At 46.8% G+C, this 16221-nt stretch overlaps 1 protein-coding gene across 1 annotated transcript in view; it reads left to right on the top strand.

Moving 5' to 3' along the window:
* Positions 1 to 7050: 7050 nt before the first annotated feature.
* Positions 7051 to 16221, top strand: part of UBE2S (ubiquitin conjugating enzyme E2 S) — a 60327-nt gene continuing 51156 nt past the window's right edge. The window contains exon 1 of the mRNA XM_086930419.1: positions 7051 to 7237. Coding sequence (XP_086786545.1) covers positions 7235 to 7237 — 3 coding nt within the window. The 5' untranslated portion in view covers positions 7051 to 7234. The remainder of the gene's footprint in view (positions 7238 to 16221) is intronic.

Raw genomic sequence — 16221 nt, 5'->3', positions numbered from 1 at the left:
TAGAGAGCAACAGTTAAGTGGGGTAGTCCCCACTGGTGGCAGCAATGTACCTAGTAATAGGGAAAAGAGTTTCGATACGAAACACCTTGGTAAGATAGTGCCCCCCTTTAAACAAGGGGACGACATCCACAAATGGATTACTGCTTTGGAGAGGGCCTGCACTGTGCAGGGTGTTCCCCAGAGTCAGTGGGCAGCTATCTTGTGGCTCTCCTTTGAAGGAAAAGGAAGAGACAAGCTCCTCACCACAAGGGTGGAGGATGCTAACAATTACCAAATCTTGAAAAATACACTCGTTGAAGGGTTCGGCCTAACCACTGAGCAGTACAGGGTGCTGTTCAGGGATACCCAGAAAAGGCAGGCTCAACATTGGTCTGATTTTGTCGATTGTGCCACTAAGGCTTTTGAAGGCTGGCTACTGGGTAGTAAGGTTTCTGATTTTAAAGGATTGTATAATCTAATTATAAGGGAGCAAATCTTAAATAATTGTCAGAACCAGTTATTACACCAGCACCTGGTAGACTCTGATCTGACCTCTCCACAGGAATTGGGTAAGAGGGCAGACAAATGGGTCAGAACCAGGGTTAGGCCTAAAAACCAGGGTGGTGACCAGAAAAAGGAATCGACCAAGCCTCAAGAGAAGGGTGGGGATAAATCCACAGAGAAGACTTCCCAAGGGCCCCAAAACTCCAACAAGGGTGGTGGGTCCCAGAACACTCCTTCAGAACAGAAGAAACCTTATTGCCATACCTGTAAACAGGTGGGCCATTACAAAAGTGATGCCAAGTGCCCTAAAAATAGCAATAAGGAAAACATACCCCCAAGTAATACTCCTAAACCTCCTGTTACCACTAGTGGTAATCCCCCAGGTGGTGGGAGTGCCCCCAAGAATGTGGTGGGCATTACTTTGGGCAATCAGGAGGACTATGGCCTAGCCAGGTTCCCTGACCACACTCTTGTCTGTGAGACTGGCATGGGGTTTGCCAACTTCACTACTGGACCCCACATTTTGGGAAAGTATAGACAAGAAGTTTTAGTGAATGGTCAGAAAGTTGAGGCATTCAGAGACACAGGGGCCAGCCTCACCATGGTGAGTGACCATCTGGTCCCCTCTGCTCAACTGACCCCTGGTTTTACTTATCAGGTGACAGACATTCATGGAGTGAAGAGAAGGCATCCCATGGCAGTAGTCAAGCTCAGTTGGGGTAATGTCACAGGGCCCATGAGAGTGGCAGTGACAGATAACCTACCTGTAGATTGCTTACTGGGGAACGACCTGGAACTCTCAGCATGGGCTGAGGTGGAGCAAGAAACTCACTCCAGAATGATAGGCCTATCCAGACAGGTTAGTGGGGCAGTAATAGCTACAGCCCCAGTCCAAGCACCATTCCTCCCTGAAAAGGTTGGACGGGCAGTGGTAGCCACTGCCCAGGCTCAGACAGACTTTCCAGGACAGGATAGGAGGGCTGTGACAGTCACAGCCCAAACACAGACTGAGTGCCCTCCTGAAAAGGTTGGCAAGGTTGAAATGGTCTCAGCCTCTACTCAAACAGATAGTGAGGTTGTGAAGCCTGAAACAATGGATCACTCCACTCAAACAGAGAGCATTGAGGAGGAAGAAGAGTCTTCCCCCTCCCAGACACTAGGTGAGAGCCAGCCTCCTCAGGGAACTGACTCTACCCCTGTTGAAGGAACTGCCCCAGAGGTAGCCAGGCCTAGCCTGGCAGAGCCCCTGATGGCAGTGGACCCTTCCCAGGTGGGACCCAGTCTGGAGCAGGTAACCTGCACCTCTCTACCCTGCCTCAGTCAGCCCAGGGCTGAAGAGATCAGGGAGGCCAGTGGTGGACCCCAAAGGGCCCCCTGTCCAAAAGAACCCCTTAATCAGAAGATTAGGATCACTGAAGCTGGTAAACCTAGCCAAGTGAAAATAGAACAGACTCCTGAGGGATCCCCCTTAAAAGTAGTTAGGGAACTCCCACAGCTGGACACTGTTGGGCACAGCCAAACATGGGGCCTAAAAACCCCAGACCTGACCTGTCCCTCCAGTAAGCCAAACAGAGGGACTCAGCCTCCAGCTTTAGGTAGCCAGAGGCTGACCCTGAGAGCTCAGTGCATCTCAGCTAAAGAAAGAAAGGCACACAGGATGAATGGTGATTGGAGGAAGTTGAGCCCAAAGGTAGAGGAGCCTCACTTCAGTACTCCATCCCAGCATCAGCCTTCTTCTTTCCCAAGACACACCGGAGACAGAGATTCCCTATGGTGGAGACCCTCAGATACCCTTAGGGTGAGGGGCTGCCTAGTGGACCATGACACAGGGGGAAACCAAGCCAGAGCTGGTCCTTCCTTATATGGCCACTTAGGTAATAGAGGCTTACCTGGACAAGGATAGCCTTATCTCCTTTCGTTTGGGGGGGGGTTGTGTAGGAAGGTACATCCTGACTATGGTTGCCCCCAACTTTTTGCCCTGTGTTTTAGCTGGTTTTGGACATAGTCGACCTGGGACCCTGCCAATCAGGACCCCAGGCCTACTGCTCTCTCTTTAAAATGGATTCCATGTGCCCTAGGTGCATTTCCAATTGGTACTGGGCCACCTTATCAGACCCTGTAACTCAGGGCATAGGTGTACCCAGGGCCGCCAGGGGCTGCAGCATGTATTATGCCACCCCTGGCTGGCCTCCTAAATTTGACACAACTGGCTGCGTGACAGCTGGGGCGAAGTCGTGTACACACACTTTGCTTTAGATATAGTAGCACTATATCTAACCATACAATGGACACTCGAGTTCCTATCAGTCACTCCTATGGCAGGCCTTAACGATCCTGAAGGCAGAGTGCGTGGGCTCGTGTGAGCTAGGTTCAGGCCCGAGCCGAGCCCGGTTGCAGTGGCGGAATCAAGACCCAATAGCTGTTCCATGGTAACGCGTACCACATCGGTAACTCCGGTGTCGCGTTACCCAGGCATGTCGAGTAAGGTGTCATACGAATCGGGGTGCTGCCCTCTCACCAATGCTGGCGACGAGGTTAGCATTCCACCCTTCTAGAGGGACACGACATGTACGTAACTGTGAACCCCGGTTAAAGTTAACTGAAGCCTCAGCTCCACAAAATGGATGCTGCCACCACAGACACGAGTCTGACCTCCTGCTGCTGGGAGTCCTTCCAGCGAGGAGCACTTGGACAAAGGGTTTCCTGTCGAGGGCGCTGTTCGCACCGTCCCAGACAGGGTTTGTGTATTCTGGGTAGGTAGGGCTTTGGCGAGAAGGTGACTGCGGAGTGGCACCCCGGTGCTCACTACGCATCTGCCGGTTAGAACCAGTTCCAGGGGCGACAGCCCTGGCCTGGGGAAAGTCCGGCAGGGGAGAGGGGTGTAACTACCCCCCTTCCTGGTCCCACCCCTAGGGCAGGACCTAGTCATGTACCCACCCCTTTCTTTAGAATAAAGACCGGAGCGGGGACCCTTCCAAATTAGATCATCTTTGACTCAAGAACTACTTTCTACGAAAGGACATTCAAGACTCTTCTCAAGATTTCTCCCTTGTGACTAAGGAGTAGTCACCCTGCATCAGCGGGCACCAACTAAGAACTCTGCGGTTTGCTGTAAGTCCTTCCTCAAGGAACCCGACGGCCCAGCTCGACGAGAACCGGCTTCCCTGGCACCTCTGACCTCTACCCATATCATCAGCTCAGCTGTGATCTGTGGGTGCGACGAGACCTCGAGGGACCGGCCATCATCAGAACCTGCACGCTCTTAAAACCAGCACGACCATCGAGGTAACTCTCTGGTGAGTGCTCTGGGGTCCGAGAAGCCCCGACCCTGAGCCGCTCCAGCACCGAAGTGCAGTCTCCCAGCATCTCCACGATCTGCGTGGGGCCCTTCTGCTCGCTGCTCAGCACATTGTCTGGTCACTAGCCGCTGGCTTGTGCCCTTCTGTGACGACATCCGAGAATCATCACTGCTGGTCTGGTTGCTCCAGACTGACCCTTGCTTCCATCTTTGCGAGAAGCACCCCGGACCCTCCTGGTCCACTCAAGACGCCATCTTAGGCCCACCACGTGGCCCTGAGATCTGCCAAGGCTTGTTGCCCCATCCTGGGCCCAGCGACGCCGACAGCATCATCCTTCGTGGGACAGCTCGCACCTCCACCGTGGTCGCCGACAACGCCTCCTGGTCCGTGAGACTGCAGAGCCTAGCGTCGCCCACTCAACTGGTCGAGGTGACGGCCAACCGGTGCCTTCCTGGTACCTTCTGACTACTGGCTAGTAGTACGAACTTGGTCCCCTCTGCTTTCAGGTTTCATCAATCTCCGATCCAGGCTTGGATCTCTACGAACTATTCAGCACTGGTCGCCGGCCAGCAACTCCTTTTCTTCCGGCTCCTGGCTCGTCAGCGAAGACCCCGACGCCTGTAAGACTTGTGCAGCCGCAGCCCTCGTGGCTAGGTAACTCGGCATTTCGGTGCCTGCATAGCCTCCTTACTCTAGGGTCCTGAGTCCCTCGCTTCCGACTTGCCTTATCGGGTCCGCCCGAGACCTTAATCGTTCCGTGTCCTCGGACACTTGTTTCAATTGTGCACTTGAAGTATTTGCTAAAGAGATTTGGTTTGTGCTTAGTACCCTGTCCTCATAAAGAGTACAGGGCTGTTGTGATTCTTAATAAATATATTGTTTATTTTCATAACACTTGTGTGGTGTCCTTTCACTGGGTGTTCAAGGGGTACATGTGTGGTAAACAGCTGGCTTAACGCGCCCTCTCGAGTCTTTAGCCTTAGACTGCTCGTATCCACGCTACTAGGATAGCTGGTCTATAGGTTGACTTACAACCAAACACCATAAGGGTCGTTGGAACGATACATAGCGGTCGCTAGAATAGCGAACGTTGCATATCGGGCCAACTTCTCACACCCTGTTCCCAAAAGATGGGAATTATCTTATTACAAAGTGACATTTTTTCTTTCTTATGTGTAATTTCTGAAATTATGGGTTAACACATAATCAAGCGGTACACTCCAATCCACGCCACCTCTTCTCACACCAATCCACCCCACTCAATCCAATCCACACCAGATCAATCCAATCCCGAGCAGTATTGTCCTTCACTGATCAGAACAGCAAATTTGCAGCCTGAGGTTCACTCCAAACCTCTCAATCCAATCCAGTAAACTCCTATCCACCCAGACCACCCCAATCTAAAACAATCTGCCCCACTCCAAAACAATCTTCCCCACCTAAATCTGCATCGCTCCATTCTTCCCCTTTCCAACCCATAACAATCCGCCCCTGTCCAATCCACCCCCCCTTTAGTCCACCTCATCCCAATCCACCCCACTCCAAATTCAACTCAATCCACCTCTCTCCAATCCAATCTACTCCAGACCACCCCAGTCCAATTCACCCATCTCAATCCAATCAACCTCACTCCAGTCCACCCCACCATAATCCAGCCAACTCCAAGCCAATCAAATCCGCAGTCCAATAAACCCCTTTCGGCTCCAGTCCACCCCACTCTACCCCTATCCAATTCACCCCACTCAATCCAATCCGCCTCACTCCAATCCATCCCACTGCAATCTAATCTATTCCACTCAAAATCCCCCTTCAGTCCAATCCACCCCCCTCCAGTCCAATCCAACCCCTTCCAGTCCAATCCAACCCCCTCCAGTCCAATTCACCCCACTCCAAACCACTACCCTTGTCGAATCCAATCCACCTCACATGAAACCAATCAATCCATCCACTCCAATCCACCTCGCCCCTTTTCAATGCACCCCACTCTACCTCGATCCATTCAAACAACTCCACTTTAGGACAATGCACTCTACAATACTCTGCCACTGAACCACACTCCACTCTATGACACTCTACTCCCCATATTCCACTCCACTCCACTAAAATCGATCTACGACCCTCTACCCCACGCCACTACAGGGCTCGACAAATCCACTCGACCGCTCACATTTGCGAGGTAAATTTTATGAGTTTGTGCTATTTTTAGGTCCTACTCGCCCTTTCTGGCAAATAGGAAAACATACTAACTTTTGTACTCAGTCTTTGAAAACGGAGCAAATGTGACAAGATAACATGATTTCAAGGCCTTTTCATTGCTCACAGAGCAAATGAGCAATAAAGATGCCTTTAAATCTAGTTATCTTGTCACATTTGCTTCGCTTTCAGAGACGGAGGTCAAGTAGGTTACTGTTAGGTCGAGAAGTTTTTTTTAAAGTACTAGACCTGCAGGACTAGTACAATTTTCAGATTTCTCGAGCCCTGCACTAACCTTTAGCCATGCCGAACAGCAGCCACACTGTGTACGACATAGCAAAAACACATTGGCAAAGCCAATAGCTCTTCTATAGGCGAGACCTATTGGCTTTGTCAAAGCTTGTTATAACAGCAATTGCATTTACCAGTGCAGACCTACTTCTGAACTCCAGCATCACAGAAATTCCTCTGGAGTATGGCTTTACAGTCTATGCCATTGACAATTGCTCACTGTGAGCGCCCATAGTCAATCCTGCTGCTAACCTAACTCACTGGCCCATCTAGAATGTCGTATGGCAACAGTCTAATTTCCGGGGACCAAAAAGACACATGTGGCATTGTGGCAGCAGCAGCCGATTTTAGAACTGGGGAAGCGGGTTCGAGTCTGTGAATCGGCTCAACGCCCTAGGATTCTGGGCAAATCACTTACTCTCCCCGTGCCTTAATAAAAAATAAAAAAAAACGACCTTGATACTAGCGATCGTATAAAGCGCTCTAATACATCCGGCTCTATTTCGCGCGATATAAAAGAATAATGACGCTATCTTCCTAGTCCATCACTAAACTCATCACAGTAGGACCTATTCCAAACCGAAACAACCACTTTCGGAGGATGGTTCAAGGAAAAGCACGTGCGTAAAACGCAGCCAATTAGCACATGCTAATTAAATGCGGCGTACTAGGATTGGGTTGATGTGTCTCAAATGCTCCAATGCCAGGTGATTTTAGACATTAGCAGTACCGCCCACTCCCACACTACTTTGTGAATATGTTCCGCTTTGGGATTGGTTGTTGTGCCACCGGAAGTGCAAAAATTATGGTCAAATGATATCCGTTGAGAGATCATCAACGGACAACGGCCATTAGGCTGAATTCATAGACCGTCCGTGTAAGTCGCGGGTAGTGGTCACCTTCATCACAAAGAAGGCGCCGAACTCCCGCACGGCCAGCGGTGTTCTAGAAGATTCTGCGTCCCGGAGATGGTAAGCTCAGGGAAATGAGGATGCTCGTTGCGAGTGATGATGGTTCATGGTACTCAATTGGGCGATGAGCCATATAAAGTGTTGTGCTTTAATTATTCGCGTAGCTTGGTGTCCTAAATAGTCTCAGCTATGTGATAGAAGGGGGTTGAAACATTAGTATTGTAGTTATTTATCACAGGCCGTTGCCTATAGTACGTTCGTTCTGTTGTTTAAGCGTCCAATTGAAGTAGTTTTTGTAACCGACATGACTTACACAAGTAAGTGTAACGCGAGGTGCGTCATATACAGTTTTTGTAGAAAGTCCACCGTTTCTAATGGTATCCCATAAGTGCTGTTACATTGCCTAGCAGTAAACTTACTCTTTTGTAAGAGCTATACGCCTCGTGTGTTTTGTAACATTTTTATTTGATCTATGCCAGAAATACATTTCTGTATCTGAGTGCCATTTGTCATCGATCATGTCCAGAGTTTGAGATTTCCAGAATATCGGTTGTGTAGCACCAGGCAGCCAATTGGTACATATTGTGATGCTCGTTAATGTTACCTTGCAAATCATTTTGTCTGGTCACGAGGATCCGCAAGTGGCATCACGCCCCAAACAGCAGCTGGTTGGGATGGCCCCAATGATGAAGCATGTCACCTTGGGGCAGCCCTGGATGATTGAGGGGAGAAAATAATTTTTCACACATTCAGCTGAATCCCCATTACCTTGGTTACGTTTTTACTATCTGACATTTCATATTTATTTATTTATTATTTTTTTGTGAAGAACTAGAGGATAGCCTAATCTGTGCAGCTTGGGTTATATAAACTATAACATCTGACTCTAACTACTTAAGACCTGCTGTATTTAAGACCTGTTGTAATTACATAAAAATGCTTTTTTTCTTAATGTTTTTTAAAGTTATCGGAGAGACCGATGGATTTAAATGAGTGCTCACATTTGCTGGGTCCCACATTCACTGCCTCCAGTATGCTGACGACAATCTACTATCCGATCATACGGTGGTAGGATTGAAGCGATCTTTGAAGTCTCTCACACTCTTGTGCTAAAAACAAACTTATCCAGAAATGACATGTGGTAAGCCTTAACTACCTGAGCATCTACTTTGATAAGCGTGGAGTACGTCACGCACCTTTCCAGACTAAAGGAATCCACCTTGTCTGTGACAATGAGCTTCAAATAATTTGCATCAAAATGAGCGATCTATCTCTTCTTGGCATCTATAAAGTCGGATTCATTCCAAAAACTCACGTATGATTCATTAATTTTTAAAGATGTTTCTTCCTGACTGGGCAAAGTGCGATCAAGATATTAGATGTCTAGTCAATCTTCCGGACCCACATACTCTCAGCCACGACTGGAATTTGGCCTTTATAAACAGTTAACCCCTTGTGTGCTTGTGACGGAACCGCTCCGTCACAAGCCACGGGTGAGCTGTGCTTGTGACGGAACGGTTCCGTCTCGGCGCGCCTGCGCGGCGCGTTCCATTGAGCGGGCGCGTTTGTGACGGAACCGTTCCGTCACAAGCACAGCTCACCCATGTGCCGTGACGGAGCGGTTCCGTCACAAGCACGTGACCGCCGCTCGACCGCCCTACCCCCTTAGCTCTATTCCGCCGCAGCGAAGGGGTTAATATGCTGACCTCTTGGTTCTGGGATATTATGCAAAACTGAAAAATGCCCAACACGGGTCTCTAAGAATTGATCAGGCAAGGCATCTGTTAAAACAAAAAATCCTGTTGGAGCCCTATGTGAGGAATGCAATTGGGTCTGTTGGCGTACAGAATGTCTTTAACCAAAATTGAACTCCAAAGCTCACTGCAAAATTGTTGGCTAAAATGATGATAAACAAGACCTTTCTCGAAAGGCTCGTGCAAGTGTATGTGAGATTTTGTATCGCAAGCAGTTAAAATATCCAATCCCTCCAAAAAACTTTTGTGGCCGAGATACAGCCACATTCCATTAAAATGTGGGTGTTTCGCTTGAACTGTGGAACACAACTGCTATCTGTTGGACTGTAAGAAGGAAAGCCTATCCCATGTGGTATGCATCTGTCCAGCCTTAAAGAGCTTACACTGATTTGGGCTGAAAGTGTTCTGCAGAACAAAGAAAAAGGGACAAACCCCGCCAAATGATGTGGTGGTCCCGACACTGGGATCCCAATATATATGGGGTGATAAGCCTAGGAGTTGGCACTGCACATGACAAAATGAACTCAATCCAAATATACTCCAGAGAAAGTTTTTAGCAAATATATATGTATGTTTTTATTTTTTTATATATACTCTTAGACCTGATATAGAAAACACTTACATAAATAACACATAATTATCTTTGGGATATTGCACAACATGCATAAGACAATGGATAAAGATAAAAGTAACAGAAATTCATTTTACTTTGGAGCCTACCCAGTAACACTTCACACTTCAGTCATACTCTCAAATTTTCAAAAAGTAATCCTACCTAAAATTCTATCATTCCACTTTCATTCTTCCATATATTCCCATCGTTCTGGTGTATGCTACACATAGATGGTAAATATGTAGCATAGAACAGAATATTATTCCAGGTAAATATGTAGCATAGAACAGAATATTATTCCAGATAGACAATCTTAATACGGCCCCTAATTAATGTAACACAGTATGCCGTATTTCTGGAGACACAAGCCGACGTGCGTTTCGGTGACAGGCCGGGTGGGCCACACCTTCGTCAGGGCTGGGAGTTGTTGACTGGGAGGGAAGGAGATAATGATCTGATATAGTCTTAAGAAGATTCTCCAGGACAGATGCACATTGAGTATATTTTCAGGGAACCTGGATCCTGAATCGGTACGCTTGTATATCCAAGGATAGGCTCCACTACGCAGGGATTGACGGCGGAAGGGTACTTGAAGAACCGCTGTACTTTAGAATTTTTTTGGGACTCGCAGTATCAAGCAGCTATCCCGTAAGTGACAAGGGACTTTTAAAGCGGTGAGTCTAGAAGGGTATAAGTCCATCGTTACTGCTGGCATGTGCAGGACAACTGGTATCTTGAAAAGGTACCGTTAGGGATAGATGAGAGTAGCCGCTACGTCTTTCAATTTTTGAGACGGCGCGTTGCTGCAGAGGGCGCTGCCTAGCGTAGTGGAGGCGCAGTCCATGGATGGGGTTCCGTCGATCAGCCGAATCGACCCTTCATCACGGGGAACAGTCCTGTTCCCCGTCAACAATTGAAAAACGTAGCGGCTACTCTCATCTATCCCTAACGGTACCTTTTCAAGATACCAGTTGTCCTGCACATGCCAGCAGTAACGGTGGACCTATACCCTTCTAGACTCACCGCTTTAAAAGTCCCTTGTCACTTACGGGATAGCTGCTTGATACTGCGAGTCCCAAAAAAATTCTAAAGTACAGTGGTTCTTCAAGTACCCTTCCGCCGTCAATCCCTGCGTAGTGGAGCCTATCCTTTGATATACAAGCGTACCGATTCAGGATCCAGGTTCCCTGAAAATATACTCAATGTGCATCTGTCCTGGAGAATCTTCTTAAGACTATATCAGATCATTATCTCCTTCCCTCCCAGTCAACAACTCCCAGCCCTGACGAAGGTGTGGCCCACCCGGCCTGTCACCGAAACGCACGTCGGCTTGTGTCTCCAGAAATACGGCATACTGTGTTACATTAATTAGGGGCCGTATTAAGATTGTCTATCTGGAATAATATTCTGTTCTATGCTACATATTTACCATCTATGTGTAGCATACACCAGAACGATGGGAATATATGGAAGAATGAAAGTGGAATGATAGAATTTTAGGTAGGATTACTTTTTGAAAATTTGAGAGTATGAGAGTATGACTGAAGTGTGAAGTGTTACTGGGTAGGCTCCAAAGTAAAATGAATTTCTGTTACTTTTATCTTTATCCATTGTCTTATGCATGTTGTGCAATATCCCAAAGATAATTATGTGTTATTTATGTATGTAAGTGTTTTCTATATCAGGTCTAAGAGTATATATAAAAAAATAAAAACATACATATATATTTGCTAAAAACTTTCTCTTGAGTATATTTGGATTGAGTTAATTTTGTCATGTGCAGTGCCAACTCCTAGGCTTATCACCCCATATATATTGGGATCCCAGTGTCGGGACCACCACATCATTTGGCGGGATTTGTCCCTTTTTCTTTGTTCAGTTTTCTTTCCCCCCAACGACCTGCCTACATCCTAAAAAGCCCACTGGGGAACCCCCTTCTTTCACTTTTTTGAAAGTGTTCTGCAACCTGGGCATAACCTAATGCAACACTGCTAATTTCCGTGTGTCTGAGTGGTGTGGGTGTGCAGCTATCAGTTGTTACCTTTCTTCGAGAAGCACGTAAGCTATTGAACTCTCCTCTTAGAGGTTGCTAAAATGCGGAATTTCTAGGTCCTCCATCTCCTTGAAGTCGTCCCATTTATGGCAGTAGAGTACAGGAATTCTTGCTGTGGCAGGGCTTATTCCAGGCGGGCTAGTCTTCTATCTGCCCCTCACCTCAACTGAATCTGATCATTCGAGCACATCCACTATGAACTTCTCATGCCGTCGCATTGCACTTTACCGTTATTCAAATTCTACTTGGATGTTTAGTTACTTATTCTGCCGCAGTGATGCTTGCCAGATGTTATTGCACTTGAACAGGTCTCCCTGCATATTTGCACAAATTTGCTTTAATAGCTCTGAAACGCTGGGCACTTTTTGATCCTCGGGGGTTTGTGCTCTAGTCCCTATCCATATGTATTTAAGGAAAGGTGCTGTGTGAAGGCGGAATGGGTGTGCTGAAGGCAAGGCTGCCCACGCCAGCTGTTCTGCCAGTTTTGAAACCGAAGGCAGGCCTTGGATCACCTATGATACTACTACCCTGTGCAGACCTGCCCTGAGTTGTATTGCACGCTCCACATTCCTTCCTACATACTAAATACTGATTTTTGTTGTATACACCACCATTGAACACCTAAAGTCTCAAATAAGAATAAATCTATCACTTATGCACACACATTTAGGTACATCATACGATGTTAGCGGTTCTTCTGAATGTCCGCTCTTTGCAGAAGCATGAAGGGCTTATTTGTGAGCTGCTAGATAATGAAAAACCAAATCTCCTATTGACAAACGTGGCCTACAGAATATTCAAATCTCACCTTAGCCGCAGCCTTTCCTCTGGGATATAACACCTTGGCTGCTATGGGTTTTCCCCTCCTGTGCTTCTTTGTGAGCTTTCCCATTATACATGACGAGCTCAGCTCGTCATAAGCACAGCTCAACCGTGCCTCATGACGAGCTGGGCTCGTCATGAGCATCGAAGGGGATAAAATCCTTATGAAAGACCGTTTAAGGGCGGCGGGGTGGCTATAATTTATAAAAGTGAGTTTGGTTGTTTCTATCTCTCTGGGGGGAACTTGATGGATCCAAAAGTCTGGGCTTTTGTTGCTCTCAGTCTTCTCAGCAGTCCAGGGGCTCGAATTTTCAGAGCCCTGGTCATGCCTGCCTTTTCCTCAGAGCACTAAATAACGTCCTTGCTCCTTGGTACCTTAAATATTCACACATTTTAGTGCAATGTGATTTTAACCTCCATATGGACAAACCTTTAGATTTGGAGGTAGCCTCCTTCACAGATATTTGTCCTCCCTTGTTCTTGCCCTACAGGTTTTCAAACACATCCAGCAGCCTGGGCATATTATTGATCAAATCTTTTCTAATGGAAAGACTGTGCTGTTCCGACCAAACTAATGGTAAAGGTTTGATCATTATCTAATCGGGTTCAAATGGTTAAAATCTAACCACAATCCCATTCCCTCCGAAGAAATTAGGACCATGGCTAGGGCATTACATAAACTTCTCCTGTTAGACCTTTGCAGTGCATTGAGTGCATTGGAAGTACATCCCACCACGTCTAAATGGTTTTGAATGAGTCATGGTCTTCTGGAACGGTGCCTACCAAATGGAACATGCCACATTTCTGCCTCTATTTAACACCATCAGTTCTGCAGCAATTCCCCCTCTGTGCTACTTCTGAATTATTCCCATTGTTCATGACGAGCTCAGCTAGTCATGAGCACACAAGCAGTGTACTGCATGACGAGCTGAGCTCGTCATGAGCATCGAAGGGGTTAAAGCCCGCGGCTGATCTTAATGCCAATTACAGGCCGATCTACCTTCTGGCATTTTTTGAAGAGTATTAGAAAATGTCAATTCTCATATTTCAAGTTACCTCGAAAGTAACTCTCTTGCATCCCAGCCAGTCAGGTTTCAGAGCCAACTGTAGTATGGAAATATAGGTTTGCTAGAAGTAGTTGATTACATCGAAGGCACTGTAGATAATGGGTCAAAGCAGACCTGGTTAGGTTTATCGGCAGCATTCGATATGGTCCCCCCTGAAAGATTGTTGGCCTGTCAACAATCTATTGGGATTGGAGATTTCAACTTGACGTGGTTGGCTTCCTTTTGAGCAACACAAGTCAAGAAGTGTGGGTTCCCCTGTTTTCTTTCCCGATCTGTGAGTGTGCAGTTGTAGTACCTCATGGTTCGACATTGAGCCCCACCTTATTCAAAGCTACTCTTACACCTCTGGCCATCCTGGCTGAGGCGCTGGGGGTGAAAGTAATATCGTACGCTGGTGATACTTCGTTGCTTTTCACTTGTGGAAAGAGGCAGAATTTGATATAGTTATTAAATCCTGCCTCACCAATGTGTTGACCGGATTGTCCCCCAACCAATTAAAATTCAATCCAGACAAAACGGAGCTTGTTTAAAAAAATAAATTAAGCTCCACCCCACTTGATGTTTGGAGGATTTGGTGGCTCCCGGGAGTGCCTTGTCCTTTCAATTTCAGGCTCTGATGGGCTCTTGTTTTGTGCTGCCACGCTCTCGGAAAAAAAGTTTACCTCTTCTATGTGTGGTAACTAGGAAAACGGTGATCCAGGCCCTGATTATTTCCAGGCTTGATTATGGGAAAGCTCTTTACTTGGGTATTCCTGAATATCGTCTGTCGTCTTCAAGTAGTCCAGAATGCGGTCGGCCAGAACCAGTCTTAATCTTGCTCCAAGAACCCACATGACTCCGCATTTGAAAGCTATTCACTGGCTCCCTATTAAAAAGAGGATTATTTAACACTTTTCCTAGCTCCTAAAGCCCCTCCTTAGAAAGCAGTGTACCTGAGAAGGAAGAATCTGTGCTTTCGCTCCTCTCAGGGTTTTATGGTCCACTCGCGGCCATTTAGCCAGCATCCCTAGATTTCGCCGGGCATGAATTTAAGGAAGATCCTTTTCTTACCATGGCTCGATGGGCTGGAATAAACTCGCTTTAGACCTTTATGCCATCTGTGAGCTTTCTGTTTTCAGGAAGAAGCTAAAAACTTGACTTTTCCAACTGTTTAGGGCGATCAGCATTAGTTTGCTGGTTGGCTTGCTTCTAGCGCAAGGACACTCTTTTGGAGTATGCATGCCCTTAACAACTGCCTTTTCAATCAACAACTCCATTATGTACGTTATCCTCGCTTCCTCTACAGGTCCCTTCTGCATAAAAGACCCCAGCTGGCCAAAGATGATTACTTTGGGCCCCTGAAGTTTTACACACCTATCTTGCACATGTAAATGTACATGTATTTATATAGCGCAAATCACTGACCGAGGTCGGTATCTAAGCGCTTGCTTAGGGAACCCGTCCTGGTATTCCCCTGTGAGATAACCCCGGCAGGGTATCCACAAGGTGAAAGCCAGGCATCCCGCCGCGAGGGGCCGTTGTGGAGATTAAGCAAGCTATTGCCCAGAGTCGCAGAGTTTGAACCCATGAGTCGAGGGCACCGGAGCGAGAATTATCGAGTCCGTGGAGAATTTTTTTTAGCCCAAGACCCACCGAGGCGGGAAATTGAACCCTGGTCCAGGGTCGATCTCAGCTTCCGGGTCTGCCGCCTCTAACCCCTGAGCGACACTTCCCCACATGATGATTGCTGCTTGCACTTTGTTTATTGGTTATTCCAATTCTAGCACAATGATATTGGAGGTCAATATTTAACTCGCAAGACGTGCTGATCACAACAGTTGCTTTGCATAATGCACTAACTGACCTCCATATCTGCCTGGTCCAGCTTAGGGTGACACTTTTGCTCTTCATCAGATCCTTATACAGCACATGCTACTCTCTAGCCCTTGCTAGTCCTGGATTGGAAAATTGCCTGGGCCCAGGCACGCAGGGAGTGTTCACGGGCAAGGAAGATGGCAAGAGGCACTGTTGCTCATTAAATCTGAGACTCCTTTCATTGACCAGGATGTGGGGCCATGGTGCCACAGGATAAGGCTGGTACAGGGGTGCAACATAGCCCCATGGATAAGCAGCTGACAGACAGCTTTGATTTAAGTGATTTTTAATTCTATAGGAGTTTAGACTCTGCAACAGGCACTTTATTGAACTTTCCCATTTGTAGTCTGTTTTACATCAGGGCTTTTGTACGTAAATGCCTGGAGGGGGTAACCATTAAATTCTGCCTTCAAGTGAGCCCCAGGCCGCTCCGAACATTGGAATCCCCCTTTGAAAAAACTAGATTTTTTTCTTTCCATATATTAGATCTGTACTTTCAAGACTTATGAGTTGCCAAATGCACAGCAAGTATGCTTGACAGAACCGAATAAGTCCTATTATGTCATCTTGCTATTTTTACATTGTTGTCTTTATATTGTGATGGATATAAATAACTTGAAACAATAACAATCTATATAATCACATATGCACACCCTCCAGTTAGTCTCCTTCACAATCATGCGTGCAAGTTAAGCGTACACTTGCAACTGACTGGATTTATGAGTACAAGATTGTCACAAAAAGTGTCCATGTAAATCTTACTTCAATACTATGTTGCCTCACAATGGCAGGGGTGTGGAGGAATTTAATAAAAGATCTACTTGTCCATGGGGCAGGTTGCTTCATAAATCTACTTGTGCTTTAACAAAATCAACTTGTCC

This window comes from Lissotriton vulgaris, chromosome 7 (genome assembly GCF_964263255.1).
Source record: "Lissotriton vulgaris chromosome 7, aLisVul1.2, whole genome shotgun sequence".
NCBI classification, from domain to species: domain Eukaryota; kingdom Metazoa; phylum Chordata; class Amphibia; order Caudata; family Salamandridae; genus Lissotriton; species Lissotriton vulgaris.
The sequence above is the reverse complement of the archived record's forward strand: the minus strand, read 5'-3'. Positions and strand labels throughout refer to the sequence as shown.